The sequence below is a fragment of the Planococcus citri genome, chromosome 4 (genome assembly GCF_950023065.1).
Source record: "Planococcus citri chromosome 4, ihPlaCitr1.1, whole genome shotgun sequence".
NCBI lineage: Eukaryota > Metazoa > Arthropoda > Insecta > Hemiptera > Pseudococcidae > Planococcus > Planococcus citri.
The window spans coordinates 30,064,948-30,084,804 of NC_088680.1; the positions used below are offsets into that span (position 1 = coordinate 30,064,948).

Here is a 19,857-nt window from a genome sequence, read left to right on the forward strand (position 1 = left end):
AGAAGTCGACTAACAAATTACAATATTAGTTGAGCTCTCATTCCACGAGTAAAAGTAAAATTTCGAGCTTAGAATTGCTGTAAGTTTTCAGATACGAGTTTTTAAATTTTAGCACATTCGCGAGAAATCGAAAATGGGTGAAGATAAGAAAATCACCAGTATCCTTTCCTCAAGTAACTGGCGAGTTATGATAAAAAATTATGGTGGTTATTTTAATGGACAATCAAACAAAAGTTGGAAAAAAAATCGAATGAAATCAGATTTTTGGTTTAAATTGGGATGGAAAGGGGGAGAGGGGAATTTTTTCGTTGGCATAGGTAAGTAAAATTTCTTGTATATTTTGATGGAACTTCAAAAAACGATTTTTTGAGACTCTTCTGTCCCTTTTTTTCCATAAGAAGGAGGTTTCAGCAGATTTCAATTTTTTGGAACATGGCAATTTGCAACTAAGATCTGTGCCTGGAATATGATTATTAATTATATGCATTGAAATATATTTTATTAGGCTGTTCTCAGGTCCCAAAAGGTCCAAAGAGATGAAAACCCGGTTTTTAAAAATTGAAAGAATTGAGAAATTATTTCAAAAAATTTTAGAAAATCATACAATTGGGCACGTAGAAATTTGATATTATTACTTAGAACGTAAAAAAATGAAGTCAATATTTTTTCGTATTAAAAAATAGCAAATACAAAAAATACAAAAAAAAACTCAAAAAAGTGAAATTTCTGTAAAAAAAAAATGAAAAATGGAAATAAGTAAATTTTTAAGCATTAAAAAAATACAAAAAAAAAGGAGAAAAATGAAACGATCCCGATCATGGCAATACTTCGTTAAAATATCAAAGATTTGGCATTTTTATACATTTCTGACACTTCGAAAAAAAAAAAAAGAGTAAAATTATAATATTCAATCTAGTGGTATTTTGTACAAATATCAAAAAATTGGAATGTCATTTTTTCCTTGCTGGTAAGAAAAATTTGTCCAATATTTAAAAATGGTTTAGAAAACTACCAGCAATTTGGGGTAAGAGATCAAGGTTTAATATCGACAATTTTATTTGACGCCCTCCTACCACACAATTCCCTTTGTTCCTCTCCCGCTAACAAAATACAGAAAAAAGTACGTACAAGGTACAACAAAATTACACAAAAATAACGATTTTTCTCAACGTTTACAGCACTTAAATCCATTATAAAAATACAATCTTTAAATATTACTCGATATTTTAAGAGTTATAACGAGAAAAAAAAGAACGCCCTATAGCGAAATATACGTACGAGTGAAGTGATCACATTTTCGAAGTAATCCTGCAGTCACCGGGTGAGAATTTCTCGAGCATTTATACTATATCTGGATAGTGTGTGGTTCGTATTATACAACAACTGAAAAAAAAACACACAAATAAAATAAAATAATTTTCATTTGACCTGATTTTTTGCTGTTTCTTATTTTTACAGTAAGTAATTACATTCGGAATTTTTTATGGAAGAAACTAAAACATTCTCATTCAAGAAGTACCTAAATATAGAAAGTGGATCATTTTGTAATAAGAAACGATCAAAACTTCGTAAATCTCGTACGTTTTAATCATGAAAATCACCCTCTCTCTTCTCATCCTCTAAAAAGATCAAGGTTTAGATGTTTGAATTTTGAAATTTTGAGATTTTTCAACCAAATGAAAATTTTAAATACACTCAAAAAAACAATAATCTTGAAGCTTTTTGAAAATACCGACGTAAGAATAATTGTGCAAATACTGAGTCAATTCCGCAGATACTTACGGTTCTAGTTTATCGGCTTCCGGCCCAAAATGATCGACAAAGAAATGAAAGCATAACAACAAATTCACGCAGATAATTTCCAACCTACCACTACCATATCGTTGAAACGACAAAAAATAAGTACCTAATAACAACCTAGAAATAAATCAAAAGCAATGAAAGCTGAGAGATGTACAACATAAATGATTTTATTTGAACGAACTCTTCAGTTTTGACTGTTTATGTTTCATGTTCTTATAAGCTAACATCGCTTTCTGTCGTTCAACTTCTATTTGCCTTTGATCAGATACAGATAGATTCTTTCTCTTATCGGTTGAAGGCGTTCGTGCTTCTTTTTTATAGTCGGTGTTTTTCAGCAAAGACTTCAATAATAAATCATCTTTTCTTCCAGGCTACGAAAAATATACACGAATTAGTCTACCTGTACATTACAAAATTTTACGATGCGTACATAAAACACTCACTCGATTTTCAAATCCGGTCTTGGTTACTTTTCTAGGACGTACTGAAATTTGTGGAGGTCTATGAGCAACTTCACCAAATTTAATTTCTTCTTTACAAACATCCTTCAAATCTTCTTCGGTATCGAAGGTAACTTTTTCTTTCTGCTGCTACTTTTTTAATTTTCGTTTATCCTTTAATTTCTGATATTTTAAGCGTTTCTTCTTCTTCAAACCTTGTAATTTTTCTTTTCTAATATTCGCTTTGGAAGATGAAATATCTGAAGTTGATTTAGGAGTAGGAGTAGGAGTAACATTCGACGATTCTTTTTTACTACTTTTTACACTTGATTGTTGCTTTTCAGAATTCTTTAGATTCGTTTCCTTTTTATTTTTATTTTTCTTAGTGCCAGCATTTTCAGCTGCAGCCAACTGCTTTAGTTTCATGAATTCTTTCATGCTGTGTGGTACGTCTTGGTGATCCGGATCCGAAGGAGGAGCATTGTTTTTATTGGCCGATCTACGAATAAAATTAAAATAGTTACTTTGTTCTATATCGATATACGACAATGAGTGAATAGTGAATGGAATGGATAGAAGAGTACTCACTTGGAGATCACCGGATTTTTCTTTTTGTAGGGTTTTCCATCCCACTTCATTTTCGAGATCCTTCAAGGTGGGTTGTTGGAATATGAACTATGTGATTCTAACCTAACTGTAAAAACTGACGGATATATCACCTGAATATCTAAAAGTATTCAAATAGTTCCATTCCATTAGAAATTTTGAAAAATTTATTTTCGAAAACTTCGAAAACTGATAAAAATAAAACACGTGTTGTTTTGATTTTCAGAAACAATGTTACCAATCTTATGAAATAAATTTCACTTGAACTTTAAATTACGATGAAAATCAATTTTTTTCATTTGTACGAAGATTTATTCTTCATAATCTTGTTTTCAAATAGCATATAATTTTCAAATTGATATTTAAATTTGAAATAAAAGAACAAAATACAATTTTTACAGATATTAAATTTGTAACGGAACTAGTGAATTTAGATTCATGTAAAAGTGCAACCATGTTTCTTCGTAAAAAATTTGATAAGGAAGAAAAAGTTTTTAAAAAATTTTTCATATTTCATCATTGAAGTTAATGTGCAGTAAGATCTGTCTTCTATCTTACAAATTAGAATTTCTTGTGTAAAATGGCGTTAAACAGAGTTCGTTCGTTACTCAGAATATCTCCAGCGGTACTTCGCCCATTATGCGGTCTACAGAGCAAAATTATTCCTCCAAATTTTGTATCACGATTCAGGAACTATTCCACAGCTTCGGAACCCAACGTATTACCTTTGAAAGCTGACGTGAAAATGAAAATAGAATTCACCTGTAAAGTATGTAATACTCGAAATAAAAAGCATTTCTCCAAAACAGCCTATACACATGGAGTAGTTATAATTCGATGCGATGGGTGTAGCAATAATCACTTGATAGCAGACAACTTGAAATGGTTTGGTGACAAGAGTAGAAATATTGAAGATATTTTAGCCGAAAGAGGACTACAAGTGTCAAAAGACGTTACCGATTTCACGAATGACAACATTACACAAGAAGATGTGAATAATGAACCACACTCTTGCACGGATCAAAAATAAGTATGTACCTGTACATATACATAAGTGACATAAACTCGAGACACTCTTGAATTGTAATATTTTGCAAATATTTTGTTCCTAATAAGTTTTTATATTTGTTGATTTATGTTACCGATAAGTAATAATGTGTATCTATAATTACTTACGTACACAGAATTGTGTTAGGTATAATTCATTTTGAATTGCTACGTGTGAGAAGATTTTCTGACTTTTTAGTTGATGTATATTTTTTTCCTTGTTCTACAGGATGATGAGACAATTTCGATGATCGAATATATTTCATTTCAGTAGAAGTTGTGTGCTTTTTTTTCGTATTATTTTTTAAGAATTATGAATTTTTGGAAGTATTGGCCCTGAATTTTTGAATTCGTCATGTGAAATTGGAGACAAAGTAGTGTGTGAGTAGCTAGGTACACTTAAGATCATAAGCATACAAAGGAAAAAAAAAAGAAATTGTATTTGATAAATTTTTATAAAAATAATCGACTTAAAAATTATAATAAATATTAAATTCTCACATAAATACATATTAAAAATCAAACTTGTAAAGAAGTAGGTATCTATCACAATTCACAATGCAACTTATATATTTATATCATCATGGTTTATTAGTAGCCTGTGGCTCAGTTAACTTACAAAATTATCTCGCTTGTTTCATGATCATTCTAATACTTTAAAATGAGTTATTCAATGTAAAATTATACGACAACAATAAGGAACAAAAAAAAAAAAAAAAACAGTGGAACAATCACTTGATTTTTAGAGTCTAATAAAATCAGGGTTGATTTTGTCTATAGTACCAATAATTAGATAGGTATATAATTTTTCAATTGGTGAATGATTTTTTGATCAGTAATTTCACATCATGCTTCATGAAAGGCACGTTCTTCCGTACCTATTTTCTAACGATAAATCACGAATTATTTTTACTGTTTTCATGCCAAATTAACAACCTACTTATTTTAAATTAAACCTATTTGCTAAATAAATTGAAAACGAGACCAAAATATTAATCCGAACACGAACTGGAGGAAGTTTCCGTAATCGTAGAAGCAGATAGAGATTCACTGATTGATTCCTCAGATACAGCCGCTGCAGTTTCCACCTCTGGAATACCTTTCTTAATATTTTTTGTTCTCACTTTGGTCTCGGGAATAAAATAATACACATATATTACAGTAACAGCACTGAATATACTGTACAGAAGAAAATTGAAATGATTACCTATATGTTTAATTATACCTAAATAAATAGAAGTAGTCAAAAACTCCATCGATCCGTTGGCCATAATACAAACACATCCTCCACTAGCTTTCAAATGTATAGGGAATAATTCACCACGTATTATGTAAATGGCCGGATAAACGGCCGAATAAACCCCCATTTGAATGATACCGGTAGTAAGTATAATGTACGTATCAATATACGATCATCCTCAAGTTATCGTATAATCAGATAATATAATTTAATTAATTATTTATCACGGTTACATTATGTTATCTTCGTATTACGAAGAAAGTAGGCTACCTATACCAATAACGTCAAACGAAAATTTATTTTCAGAACTTACAGTAGCGTGCAAATTACACTATTTTTCAAAATATCGCTAACAATTTTGAAAAAAAAATTATTATGGGTTGAGGTGTGCCTAATTTAAATAATTATGGTGAACATTTTTTTCGTTTTTGTAGATATCGGAGGAAAATAAAAAATTGGGAATTACTTTCTCACCTGCGATAACATCTTTGTGGGGTGGGAGATGAAAAATTCCAACTTTGAAATAAACATGAGAAAATAAAAATTATAATAATAATAAAAATTAAAAAACGTACATTTTATTTCATAGGTACACAGAATATAAACATAACACACACATCAACAAATAAAAAGAAAAATAAATTCACTAAATTAAAAATTATTTCAAAATACTGTCATACACTAGTAAGTATAAAAAAAATTAATTTCAATACAGGAAGTACACATTTCACCCAAACGAAAAAACATCAACAAGTAATGAAAAATGAACGAACGTTTTTTTCTTCAATTTGAAAAAAAATTAAAAAATTGACTCAATTACGAACATTTTTTAAAAATGATATCACAACGAAACGAAGTACGAGTATTAATTTAATTAGCTTTGACCACAGCCACATTATGATGAAACTCTCCAGTATTATGATGATGAGTTTCATTATTATCTGTCCAAGCTTCTTTACCCATAGTCAAGTACGCGACGAGAGGAAATTTAATATTACAATAGACGGAAAATCTCAACATCCAGTTTAAAAACGGTCTAAAAATAACAGCAACCCACCAAACAGATAATACAACGTTATGAATGTAAAGTAATAAAGCCAACATGCACTTAGAGTAAATGCCATCGACTTCTTTCGCTTCTAAATTCATGTTTCGTCGGCATACTTCCATAAATGAGTTTACTGTTAAAGAAGGTACCACGGGCTTCAAACCGTTTAATAAAGCTGCGCACATTTCGTTGAAATTTTCGCAAGGTTTTTCTAAATATGGTTTGAAAACTTCGTTAGTGAGTCTGTTGCATACTTCCACGACCTGGTTAACGCTTCCGTTACAAATGTTGAACCTGAAGTTGAGAAAAAAAAAGGTTTTATTAAAATTAAATACATTGAATCCATCCAGAAAATACAAATTTAGGTATTTTAGGAAAAAATAGTCGAGCTTTACCTATCTTCGATACCCATACAATATCCAATGGTTCGCCAAACGTGAATAAAACCTTCAAATTCTTCGTCAGTACCAACGAATCCCAAAGTTTTACCCTTACTGATGGCAACTCCAATGAAACCAAATTGAGTGAGAGCCATATCACGTTGACTTATGAAACCGACTCCATTACTCGTAGCTTTCTTACTGGCAGCGCAATGTTTTCCACGAACTGTTATCAGAGCTTTTCTGGAGCTGTAAAATGAAACAAAAATTTAATAGAGAAGATCAATTGATTGAAATAGTGGAAAAAATTCGAAATATCAGGCATAAGTGAGTAAGTGGAATTAATTCACTGCCTTCCAGTTCTTGAAAAGGCCATTTAAATTGCATACATAGATGTTGGTATGTTTGCTGATCAACAACTTTGAAGGAGTAAAGCGGTTCAATATCAAAAATTTACCTATTATTTCATTTTGACTCCCTTAATTAGTCTCCTATCAAAGAAAATGTTTCTCAAAAGCTGGAGCTGATGAGAAAGTTTTTTTTTGTAAGTACGTTTTGCATAATGTACAAATATTTTAGAGGAAAACTTTTTGCAATAATATTTTTATAAAAGTGAGTGAACTCCCAGGAACTAGAGGTAGGAAAAAATGCCACTCCAATTGAATTTCATTGTTTAAGCGTTTAAAATAAAAATAGCTTGGTTATTAAAAAGTTAATTTTTGCAAAAAATTGAGAAAAAAAATTAAAATTTTGTACGTTGTAAGAAATAGAAGGAACTTCGTTTAATTTATCGAGCTTTCCTCAACAAAACTTGAACTACCTTATTCTATTTAAAGGAACTAAATAAAATTTGGGCATCACGCTGAGTGAAAACTGAAAAGTATTAGCTTATGAGCTTAAACGAAATGTGTTTCAGAATTTTGATGATCTATTGAAAGCATACATTCTAATTTCAGAACAACTACCTACCTACAATATTCTTTTTACAAAAAACAGGCTGCATCAAATTTTTTTTTAAATTTTAATTAAATGAACTTTTAAAATTTTGATTGTGAACGCTTAGTGAACGCATATTTTTTCCATAATGAAAGAAATATTACCTATCAGCAATAATCTTCTTTACCGACCAAATAAAAAAAATACAGACGTTATATTTTAGTTCAAAAACGCAAACGCAGTTCCAAAAAAAAAAAAAAAAAATGCAACCAAAAATGCAACTTTGAAAGTAGGTGAAGTTAGCATCATTCCATCAAGTGTGAAACTATCTCACTTAAAAGGCAATAGCAATAATACAATATTCAAGAAGTTGTATCTCAAGTAATGTTCAAATACCATAAACAGGTATAATGGAAATTAAAACTTGAAACTATTATTGGTAGGTACATCAACTTACTCGGAATTAATTTCAGTCAAGTCACTGGAATACCACTCTAGAACATTGGCAATCGTATCTATATAACGTCGAAATGCTCTAGCTGGCGTATTTGATTTTCCTGTTAGGATAAGAACTTTCAAAACAGTGGGTACACTGAGGACGACAATTAGACCACATAATTTTGTGACGAACATTGCATAGTAGTTTTTGAAAAAGAACTGTTGACCTCTGTATAAAAAAAATTGAATTAAAAATAAATTCCAGACAAATAAATTTTTTTATTTTTTTGAATTATGCAACTATTGTAATATATTTTGTGAATTATTAGAATGTAGGAGTATACCTAATGTAGTTTCCAATTAGTGAAACTTACTTTTTGAATTTCTCTGCGTCGAACCAAACAGGTACATTGAGTGGTTCTGAATTGACAGGAACATGACCGGCTTCATCTGATAATCGTTGGAGGAATTCAGTAGACTCGTTTTCATTTTCTACGCCGACGACCACTGAAATTATACGAATTCGGTATTAGGTAAATATTATGCTTACAAAAATGGTAAGTATTCGAAGTATTCGAAGTAAAAAGTGCATTGATAGGTAGATAAATTACATTGAAATCACACTTATTGAAATAATAAATCACAAATTTGTTAATTGCTGAACATATGAACCAATATTAAAATTTCACACTCTTTGATTATTTCTCAGTGAGTTTTTTTTCAATTTATTGTAAGTAGGTATTCAATAAATTAATATCCCATAAATCATTTTTACAAGTACTAAGGTAGGTATTCTAATCATTTTAATCACGTATTGAGTGTCCAGATAGGAGAAGTTTAGCTGCAATATTTAAATATGGGGTCGATCAGTAAAAATTAAAGAAAAAAATAGGTACTCAATGGCATGGAAATTTTTAAAAAATGAAAAAATTTTAATTATTGTAATGGTGAATAATTACGTACCTACTTCAGAAACTGAAAGAAATTTTAGAAATTCAATTTTTCATTAAAATTAAAAATAATTAGGTAATATTTTAAACTTTTAATAATTTTTTTCATCATTTTTGAATTTTCCAACAATAAAATTTCACACACCAAAAAAATGCACACGTAAGTGAAATAGGATGTCAATGAACTATTACATAAAACACATCACATAAATACCTATCTTTCCGCAAAATAGGTAAATACCTCTTAATCAGCATAATCCACACCATAATAACAATAACACAAACACAACCTACCTAAATCGATTTCGCGAAAATTTCCATTCTCATCGGTTTTATAATTTTCATCATTTTTTCCGCACATTTTTACTACAATTTCACGTCATTTTTTCTCTCTTAAAAATATAACAACACTCGAGCCACGCGAACTAACCGACATACTCGTATTTTACACTGCATCGACGCAAACTCTCTCCAAGACGGTGAAATTTATTTACATTCTTCTCACTGCCAGCGAGATAAGGAATAAAATCAACTACGTGTATAATTATTGTCCCCACACATAAGTACGATGTTCGAAAGAAGGGCTTTATGGCGAGAATATGGCATGATGTTCGACTACTCGTTGCCTGCTGTTTATTGACTCTTAGTTCGCCGACGCGTCGGTGTATTGTACTTTTACTCAATCGCATCTGCGCTCTGAGATCCTGCACCATGTGATAAGAATATCGCGTGCGATTTTCTCATAGCTACCGAATAAACCGATGCAGCTGGTTAAATAGGAGATCTTAATATGATCGTTAATTCAAAATGTGGAGTTTTCTTAATTTGGTATTTTAGATTTAGATTCTTAAGTTTTGAAAAAAGATAATAAAATATGGTTTAAAAAAATGGTACGACAAGACACATTAGTCAGTCAGATCTAACGGTGTTCGTGACTCAAAATTTTTGACTAACACATTTCTGAACTTGATTTCATTTTGTGGGTAGGTAGAAAAAAAAAGAAAATAGGTGCATAACAATGGTAGGTACAACATGTTGATATCGGGTCAAGGACACACAGACGGCAGATTCAAGACAATTACATTTTCTTTCCATTTTTTTGCACTCAAATGAACTGCAATAATGTCAAATTACCGTTTGCCTCCTATGTTGAAAAATTTTAATGACAGATTTTTGCCAATAAAAACCTCGAGAGTGGATACTATGTACATCAAGGACTTTTTTCTTTTTGTTATTAGAGTAGCGGCGATTGTATCTCATAAGATGAATTTAGGTACTTAATCGAATTTCATGCGGAAAACTCCCACTCAAGTTACAGTATCTATCTTATCAACAAAAAAAAAAAAAAAAAAGAATGTGGCGAAACGTATGAATATTAAATAACCATCTTCTCAATAGAAACAATAAATTGCTTCAAAAAAGTAGACACGAGGCGATGTTGCCAACCACCAAGGTAATCTTTACATGTACTGCAAGGTGTATTAGGTATGTATTTGATTTCATTTTCTCAAAATGATTAATTTTTTCCCTTCAGTTATTTATTTTTTCCTCGTAATTTACTGAAAACAGCTTCAACACGCGATTCAAATTGACTTTAGTCTTTTTGGGTCCTTTTTGGTATACTCTCCCTCCTATCCAATTCAATCGTCAAGAGATCAAAACACTTCCTCGTGGACATCTTCTTTTCTCCAAGCTCTCACATGAAATTCTTCAGGTTTGTGTCAAGCTGTTTGAGGAAAACAAATTTGTGTAAATCCCTAAACTATGTTTTTTTATTCATTCATTTTTTTTTAGGTAAAAAGTTGCATATTCTGATCATTAAAGCTTTGAAAATTTGATATTTTTTTTATGAAATACCATAGAATATTTTTGAAATGTTGGTTTCAAAAAAATTATTAAAATAGCCTGATTGAATAAGTTTTCGAAAGATAACCTTCAACAGGAAGGAGGGGTGAGGTAGAGGTATCACCAAGGTATTATCGGGATCACTATTCAAAAAGTTTGAACGCTCATTTTGCAAAGAAAACATCTTACATCTCAAGATTTTTTTAAATAAACCCTCACTCACCTAGGTATCAGTTTTTGATTATTTTTCAATGGGAAATAAAATGGAACTTGGACTTTTACAGTTTTGTCAACTTTCATCAAAATAAAATGTATAACCATCCAACTAATCTCTATTTTTAAATTTTGCCTATAGGTATGTGGCTACGTGCCACTCGAATTATTTTTTTATGGGAAATTTAGATCAAATTAATCATTAATAATGTTTTTTTTTTGTTGAAAAAACTCATAAATTGATAAAATATTTCAAAATATATGAATCCCAAAAACATACCATTTGATGTATCACACGACTTTTCATGATTTTTAAAAATTTGGCCCCTTTTTTGGGACACATAGAGACATTGTGGAGTGGGACCCAAAAAATAAGTTCATATTTGTGCTTGGCGACCTCAAAAACATTCCATTTGATATATCACTCGACTTTTTGATGATTTTTTGAAATTTTGGCCTCCTTGTTGGGGCACAGAGGGACATTGGGGGGGGAGGGTGCGACCCTAAAAGTAAGTTCATATTCGTACTTGGCGACCTCGACAACATACCATTTGATATACCACTCGATTTTTCACGATTTTTCAAAATTTTGGCCCCTTTTTGGGGCACATAGAGACATTGTGGAGTGGGACCCAAAAAATAAGTTCACATTTGATATATCACTCGACTTTTTGATGATTTTTTTGACATATTGGCCCCCCTTGTTGGGGCACAGAGGGACATTGAGGGGGGGTACGACCCAAAAAATAAGTTCATATTCGTACTTGGCGACCTCGAAAACATACCATTCGATATATCACTCGATTTTTCACAATTTTTCAAAATTTTGGCCCTTTTTTTGGGGCACAGAGGGGCTTTGAGGAGTTGGACCCAAAAAATAAGCTATTATTCGTATTTATTAGCGACCTCGAAAACATACTATTCGATATACCGCATGTCCAGATTCGTTCTTCAAATATATGATTCAGTTGTGCGTTACTTGAAAAATGAAGCATCCTCCCCCCCCCACCAACCCCCCGAGGAGGATTGAAGACCAATCAATGGAGGTGTAATTAATAGTTGAGTGAGTAGACTTTGTAAAAAAAAGCGAAAACGAATGATATAAAGTTGGTAACTTTTGATCAATTTATTAGACTGACTTTTTTTGAAACACTTACTCTTTTCACCCCTATTTTTAGACACCCCTCTTGAAGGATGGGTATCGAGCGAAATATCAAATTGTCGAGAATTTGAAGGGGAACATTTTTAGTCGTGGTAGTTTCTCTCGTAAACCTAATATTTTCGGAGTAAATTGCAAAAAACGTGAATCGGAACCGACTTTAGCCCCTTAAAAAAATTAGCTCCAGGGCTAGCAGGGTCAGTTTTTCATCTGAACACATTCCCAAAGAAAAAATTTATGTGCCAATTTTTTCCTTTTTAAAACCGCTATTTGTCCGCTCTATCATGGGCTTATTATTTACGATTGATAGAATTGTAAGATATTTTATTCAAATATCGAAAAATCAAAGCATTTTTCCATTTTTTTTTTTTTTTTTTTTTTTTTAATGAAAAAAATGAAAAATGTGACCAAGATGCAAAATAAAGGCACGTTAATGGAAAAAAGTAAAGTAGGTAAATAAAAAATCAAACGATAAACCTCGTGGGAATTATTTTCAAAAGTTTTCCAAGTCCAAGAAAAAGAATACAGAGGTAGAAGCAAGGATAAAAAATTATGCATTAATTCAAAGTTAACATGCATAAAAATCTGTCCATAAAAATGAATGTTAAAATCACCATTTCTGTACGAAATTGAAAAAAAAACTGTACCAATAGATAGGAAATTCCATTTTCTTAAATTTTCCAAACCCCTTTATTTCCAAAAAAAAATTGGGAAAAAATGAATTAAGGTATCCTAAATTTTTCTACGGCTGTATTCTTGTTTTTAGACTTGAGAAATTTTTACTCAAAAAAAAATAAAACTCAGGCAAGTTCTAAACAAACGTCTCGTGTAGAAATGCTATTCCAAGTCTTCATCTGCTAGAAGGTGACAAGATTGAAATGATAAACCCTAAAATTATTTTGTTACTTTTACGAATAGAGGAGTGGAGTGGGAAGAGTTGGGAAAAATTTGTAAAATCGACTTGAACTAAAAATCTTCAAATCTTCAAATTTTTTGAATTCTGACCATAAACAATAGATACTGAATCATAAAAAATTAACCATTTTGAAGAAGATGGACCAAATGTGATAAAAACTCGAGAATAAAAATTCATCCAGCAGGAAATATTAGATAGGTAGATTGAGATACCTACTTTCTACAAATTAAATACATTAAACAATACAAACACCGGATAGCCTAGTTGACTATAGAGGCCTCATATGGCACTGCCAGTTGTTGTAGATCTATAGATAGGCTAAATTAGCTAAATTGACACTACTGTGCGACTAATTTACTCCTTGATATTCGTTTTCTTTTTTTAAAAAGATGTTATTTTATCAACAACTGCGACTTTGGTTCGCTTATCTAGGTAAGATATTCAATGATAGAAGAACCTGTTATACAAGATGTGGTTATTCGTCTGACAATTGGGTATAATTTTGGCAATTGGCACCCATCTAATTATCAATAATAGCTGTATATTGTCGTTAGAGTTGCAGAGAAAGCAGTCGTTTGCAGGTTTACACGGTTATAGTGGCTGTATTTCTTTCTTTCTTTCTTTTTCTCCTTTTTTTTCTAATAAAGGAACATAGGTACCTTCTACCTACCTATCTATGGTGAAAATTTTACACTTTTTCTACTATAGAATTTTACAGCATGAAAAAACCAAATCGACTATATAACCTACTGTAACCATGAATAATTCACCTATTATCATAATTACCTCCTACTTTTACACAGCTGCGAAGAAAAGTACCTAATACTGCGGATACAATGCACGGTGCATTTCCTCAGTACCTACTTACCTAAGTGAATTGAAAAGAAGCGTTAAAATTGGCGAAATTTACATCTAAATGCAGTCTGATTCGTATTCAGGCTAATGAATGCAATTTATACACAAATCAGTTTCAGTTGCTCTCATTCTTGGTCAGTTGCCATCGAGAGTAACTTTTAAATACTGGAGTACCTACCTAGTACCTATTTATATAAATCTTAACCCACCAATACATCGACGATAGGTAATCGGTCAGTTACAAACTGGCTTTAGCAGTGTCAACGGTCATCCATCGTGTTTGAGTATGACCGTCGTAAATCCACATAAAGAGCTATAAACTTCACCTTAAACTGACCACAAATAAATTTTACACAAGGTAGATGGTCACCATCCGCCATAAACGTATCTCCGAGCCGGAGAAATTGCGCAAGTGTACCGGTTATGAGAGAATTCCAATTACGTAACAGTCATCCTAAGCCCATTTTACCATACCTACCTACCTACAAGATGCTAACAAAATGCGTTCGTTGGTACCTTTTCATTCCGAAGAGGAGTAGTTTACCTTGTACATAAATGCATTGCATTCGTTTGGTTATAGTATGTACCTCTACCTAGTATATTAGAACGCAAAATTTAAAAAGAAGTAACGCTTTAGGTCTAGTAACGTCTCGTTTAATGCTCGAGTAATATTATTTTTCGTTGATGGTGGAATTGGTGGATGATTTTTACTTTATCATCGATAAATTACGCTTTGCTAGCATATACATACTGTAAAGATGACGATTAGACTTTACTGTTTCAATTAATGATGGCTTGTCTTTGATATGTGTTTGCATAGTTGTGGTAAAGTGTGACCTTAACACGTGTTAATGCAGGCTTAGCATTATTACCAACTTGAGAAGAAAAACAATTTCAAGATGTCACGATTTTTCATCGTCACAACAAACTCATATAATGAATGTAGCGAAATAATTCCGATTTTTTTCTTGATGCCCAACTAGGTATAGTTGGTCAAGTTTTCCAAAAAATATAGGTACCTACAGGTAGTTAATAGGCATTTGCACAAAAAATTACCAAGATAATTAATTGAGTGAACAAGCTTTTAAGATCAGATGTATTGTAGTATAGGTAGGTACTTCTATACCTGTGTAAAATGCATCTGGCATGAAACATGTGAGGAGAGTCAGAACGAGATAAAGAACAATATGTACCTATATCAAACAATGATAACAAAAAAACATCATCTGGTTTTTTAGTGAACAGAAATCACAAATTTTTCAACTGACTCATCTAAAAATTCCCACATAGCCCTAGGATAGGGCAAAAGCCTCCCATTGCCTGCACCATTCTTTTCTATCTTGAGTGATCCTTTGGGAGTGGTGAATGTGATAGTAATCTCCTAAGGTTATCCGTCCACCTAGCTTTCTGTTTGCTTTGTCAGCTTGTTCCTGTATTGAACCAGAAAGTGACCTTCTGTGGCTTTTGTGTCCATTTGTTATACCTTAATCTAGCCACATGACCCCTAATCCTCATTTTTTAGATTTTATTGATTTGACTGCATTCTCATTATTTTTTAATTTCGTTTTACTTAATTGTTTTGATTTTAATCCGATCTTCTTTCTTTGAATTCAACCTGTATCTTTTCATTAAATTTGAGTAGGTTACCTGCTTCTTATTTTTTGTTTTATTTTTTTTTTGATAATGTCTACGTTTCAGAACCCAAGTGAGAGTTAGAAGATGCTGAAGATGTGTTAAAAATTTCACTTTTCATTTTAACTGAAAAAGAGGTCTCTTGGGCCAACTTGGGGTAAGTACAATCTACGCTACAACTGCCAGTCCCAGGAGTAGAGAAGACAAACCTTAAGAGAGGTTTAGAACGTCCACATCGCAGAGGCCAGAAACTCATTTTTGGCAGGCTGGAAGCTGAGGATGAGGCTAAGACCAAACCTAACACCTTGGCATGTGCCCAGCCCAGTGTCAAAGCTGCAACCTGAATGGGTTACAACATCAAGCTGTCTCAGGAAGTAGGGGAGAAGAGAAAACTATTGGAAAATATACCTGAAGCAGCAACAGAAAGAGCTGCGAAGCTTACAATGAGTTGCGAACCCCGATACTCAAGAGTCATAAAAATACTGCTAGTGCTAGGCACGAATCCTGTACAAAACAAAAGTGAGAATTCTGCGCTATAACCAAACTTCGGGAAAGTCAGCTTGATGGCACAGAGGGCAGCCCCCTCATCAAGCTATATACTTCTTTGGGCTAGAAACCCATAGAAGCGAAAAAACAATTTCTTGAGAAAACAAAAATAAGAAGAAACTGGCTGGAAAATCAGGGAACCCTGTTAGGTAGCAGGCAAAAAAGCCCATGCTATGATATACATTGGCAAGCAATTCTTCTTCAGTTTCCCAGACAGGCTGAACAGCGCACCGGGTCAAAGTTCAATGATGATGGCTGAAAAAAAAAACCTTTGAAAATGAATTTTAATGTCCAGAATTTGTCCTAAGCCAGAGTTATTCATCTCTCAATTTCTTCTTATTTGATAATTTTTGGATAAAATTTTTTGTCCTAGGTAAATTACATTTTCTGTGGTTTCAATTTTTTCTTCATTAAAATAGTGTTAGGTACCTATGTCTTATGTCATAGCTTTCACCAGCATTGTTGAGAAATTTGTTTTTGTTAAGTTTATTTGTCAAGCCTGCCTTTTTTAGTCCCTATCCATTTAATTCTCCTATCCTTATTTCAAGCTCCTTTTGTGTCCCTGCTATCAGTGTTTTGCTTGCATCGTCCAAAGACTGAAAGGTGATGACTTAAATAAAGCTTAGCTTTTCACTTTTAGCTTATGATAAAAAATATAAAACTATTGGCTGGTTTGGGCTTTCAAATTTATAAAGCTTAGCTTTGTTTTAGCTTCCAAAAATTTTGAAAATATGGGCGGTCTCTGACTTTGAATTTTTGATTTTTATATTTTTTTCAATAGATTTTCAACAATTTGATATACTTATGTAAGTATGTGATATTCAACATTTTGAAATCAAATGATGATAATTTCAATACATTGTAGCCAAATTCAAAATTTTGAACACCAAAACTGAAAACTTGACAAAATACATAAAATAGGGACCAAAAAAAAGCATCCGATATCTTTCGATTAACTGACCAAAAAAAGTCAGATAATGTTTTGTTATCCGGCTAATACTGAATTTTTGATCACATCGATGTCATACTTGAGGAATTTTCACAATTTTCATAAATTTTTGCTACTTTTTATTGGAAAATTGTTGATTTTTAGTCATTTCCAATGATTTAAATGTTTTTTTTACATCATTTAAATGCAATTTTTAAATCTTTTTATAACAAATATTTTTGACTACTTTTAATTATCAATTATTGATTTTTGGCCATTTTCAGCGATTTTAATGATTCTTTAGTTCTTTGAGTGATTTTCCATCATTTAACACTTTTTTAAAATGCACCCCCCCCCCACTCTTACCAAAAATTTCACTGTTTGGATATTTTCAGTACCTAATTTTACTTCATTCTAAAATTTTTACACCTTTTCAATGCATTTCTGGCCAATTTTACTGAGATTTCACCACTTGTTTGGTAATTTTCAATGCTTTTAATTCTCATTAGAATGTTTTTACATACCTAATTTTACCATGTTTTTACGCATCTTTGAAACTCTTTTCATATCACGACTTTTTAAATTTCAGTGAAAAATCAAAAAAATTAATTATCCTACTTTTTCGCGCATCCAACCCTCACCGCCCCAATATAGACATCGGATCATCGGGAGTCATACTGTAAGCACATTAAAATACAGTAAAAAAGCCACCAGAACTTCAAGAAATCTGGAAAAATAAAGCTTTCGACTGGCTTTGGTTTTCAAAATAAAGCTTAGCTCTCTTTCTTTTAGCTTCCAAAAATCTTGAAAATTATTGGCTTTTTAGGATGTTTAGCTTTTCGCTTTCAGCTACTTCCAGTCTCTGGCATCAGTCTGCGAACCTAAAGTTACTCGAGTAGATTAATCATTAACCCCCGTTTTTCTTAATCCAGATCACTTTGAAAACCTCCTCCAAGCTGCTGTTGAACATGAGGGATGACAATGGGTCTCCCTGTCGATCTATTTAATAAATATGTAAGTGGGAGAGTCCCTGCGTCTCTGCAAAGCCAACAGCAGAAATTTTGTGTTTTAATAAATCAAGAGCTGTAGTGGAATCTATGATGAAGGTTATTAGGCGGAGTTCTATGTATTTGGTATTCATTACTTGTTTCTATTAATTGGTTCAAGACATTGAGCAAAAACCAGTCTGTTCTCTTGGTTGGGACAAAAAAAGTCTAATTCTGCTTTCTAGAATTTTTGAAAAGATTTTAGAAAATATTTTGAACTTAAAGAAATAGGTCATCTGTACTCTGTAATTATTAATTTTGTTCCTTGTAATCTGATCAGCCTTCTTTTTTTTCTTTTTTTTCAACATTTTCCCTCCAACTTTGAAGCATTTGTTTGTAATTTTATGGAGGTCAGGAGACTAGGTATTTTTCAAGTTTTTTATAGCCCACACACTCTACTTCCCAAGACAAAAATTAAGACTCCAAAGACTCTATTCTTGAGGGATTTAAACAATTTGTGTCTTATATACGTAATTTGGAATGGAATTGAGTTGCATGTTCATTAATTTTATTTCTATCGTAGATTCTTTTGTCCTTTTACAAGAAGCGCTAGCGTTTACCTATACTGTTCAAAAGTTACTAAAGTTTTGATACCAATTTCACAGTTAATGATAAATCTACATCGAGGAAATATGATGCACGTACTCGTACTTACGCATTTACTGAAAATTTTAGGTAGGTACCTACCCAAAAAAACTGCCTTCAGCCGCTTCTCCCTGCATACTTATAACATCTAAAGACTAAAACCAAACAAGTAATAAGGTGTGTTGTATAGGTATTCCTTACCTTTACCTATCGAAAATTCCAGCACCCAGTTATTCTATCTACATGTAGATAAGATAAGTATTAGAAATTTTCACCCACATACGAGTATAAAGTACACTACATACACCTACACTTGTTGCATATCTTTAATAAAGCCTCATTCATAGCAAAATCGGCAAACCAAGTAACTTTCGATTTAATGAACCAATTAATAATTCGCATCACATCCTAAATTAACACTTCAATTAATGCGACTCATTTCGTGCCCGGCCACGAATTCACGGAAGCGTACCAAACAGCACGTGTTTTCCAGTAGTACTTACAATAATAAAACAATTAATTATGACATTTCGAATAAAAGCCAGAATACATATGTATGTATCATAAAACCATCACATCATCTTCTATATACAAATAGGTATACGAATTCGTCAGTCCTACAGCTACTACTGTATACAACACACAGTCGAATTATAAAACATTGAAAATAGGTATGTACATACTTTTGAAATGATCTCGTACACGATGTACTCACTCAACAAAAGCACGAAAACTTTTTTAAAAAATCACATTCTAAACGTTATTACTTATTTTTTTCTCGATATTTTATTACAAGTACGTGATGTATTAGCATGTTCGGCTTAACTAAATGTTAGATGGCTAGAACTAGACACGAGGATCGGTGACTTCATGGACAACTGATTTCATATAATTAGAGTATGGACTCTTCACCGAGCCCCGCAAATACCTAGAATAGTCGTAGATACAACCGAGATTCTATGCGCAACTATACCCATAACCAGTTCTTCCATCCAGCAAACTGGTTTACTTTATGAACAAAAAATCAAAATATTCGAATATTTGCAGGTGCTCATCGTGGATCAAATTGTCATAAATGATGGTTCTTATTTTCTCTCTATGTCTCTTTATTATGTTGGTACTTTTACAACAAACGTCAACACAATTTCGTCGAAGATGGGAAATGAAATAAAATTGGCATCGTGTACGGTAACAGAACTACGTGACATGAGTTCGGTTTTATGGTCATTTCGAATATCAAATAG

General features: G+C 32.1%; 2 protein-coding genes across 3 annotated transcripts; both read right to left on the minus strand.

Moving 5' to 3' along the window:
• Positions 1–1,954: 1,954 nt before the first annotated feature.
• On the minus strand, positions 1,955–3,033 carry LOC135843677 (uncharacterized). The gene is made up of 3 exons (XM_065361637.1): positions 2,832–3,033; positions 2,247–2,742; positions 1,955–2,174 (listed from the first exon to the last, which is right to left on the minus strand). Exons 1-2 carry the CDS (start codon positions 2,879–2,881, stop codon positions 2,394–2,396), a joined length of 399 nt encoding a protein of 132 aa, XP_065217709.1. The 5' UTR covers positions 2,882–3,033; the 3' UTR covers positions 1,955–2,174; positions 2,247–2,393.
• A 2,665-nt stretch (positions 3,034–5,698) lies between these two features.
• On the minus strand, positions 5,699–19,504 carry LOC135842389 (uncharacterized). Of its 2 annotated transcripts, none has more exons than XM_065359830.1 (5): positions 19,297–19,504; positions 8,313–8,445; positions 7,958–8,167; positions 6,580–6,813; positions 5,699–6,478 (listed from the first exon to the last, which is right to left on the minus strand). In XM_065359830.1, coding segments are annotated over exons 1-5 (1,050 nt in total). In that variant the 5' UTR covers positions 19,298–19,504; the 3' UTR covers positions 5,699–6,006. The 2 variants fall into 2 exon arrangements, with proteins under 2 accessions (XP_065215902.1, XP_065215901.1); XM_065359829.1 differs by lacking the exon at positions 19,297–19,504 and adding an exon at positions 9,183–9,731.
• Positions 19,505–19,857: the final 353 nt, after the last annotated feature.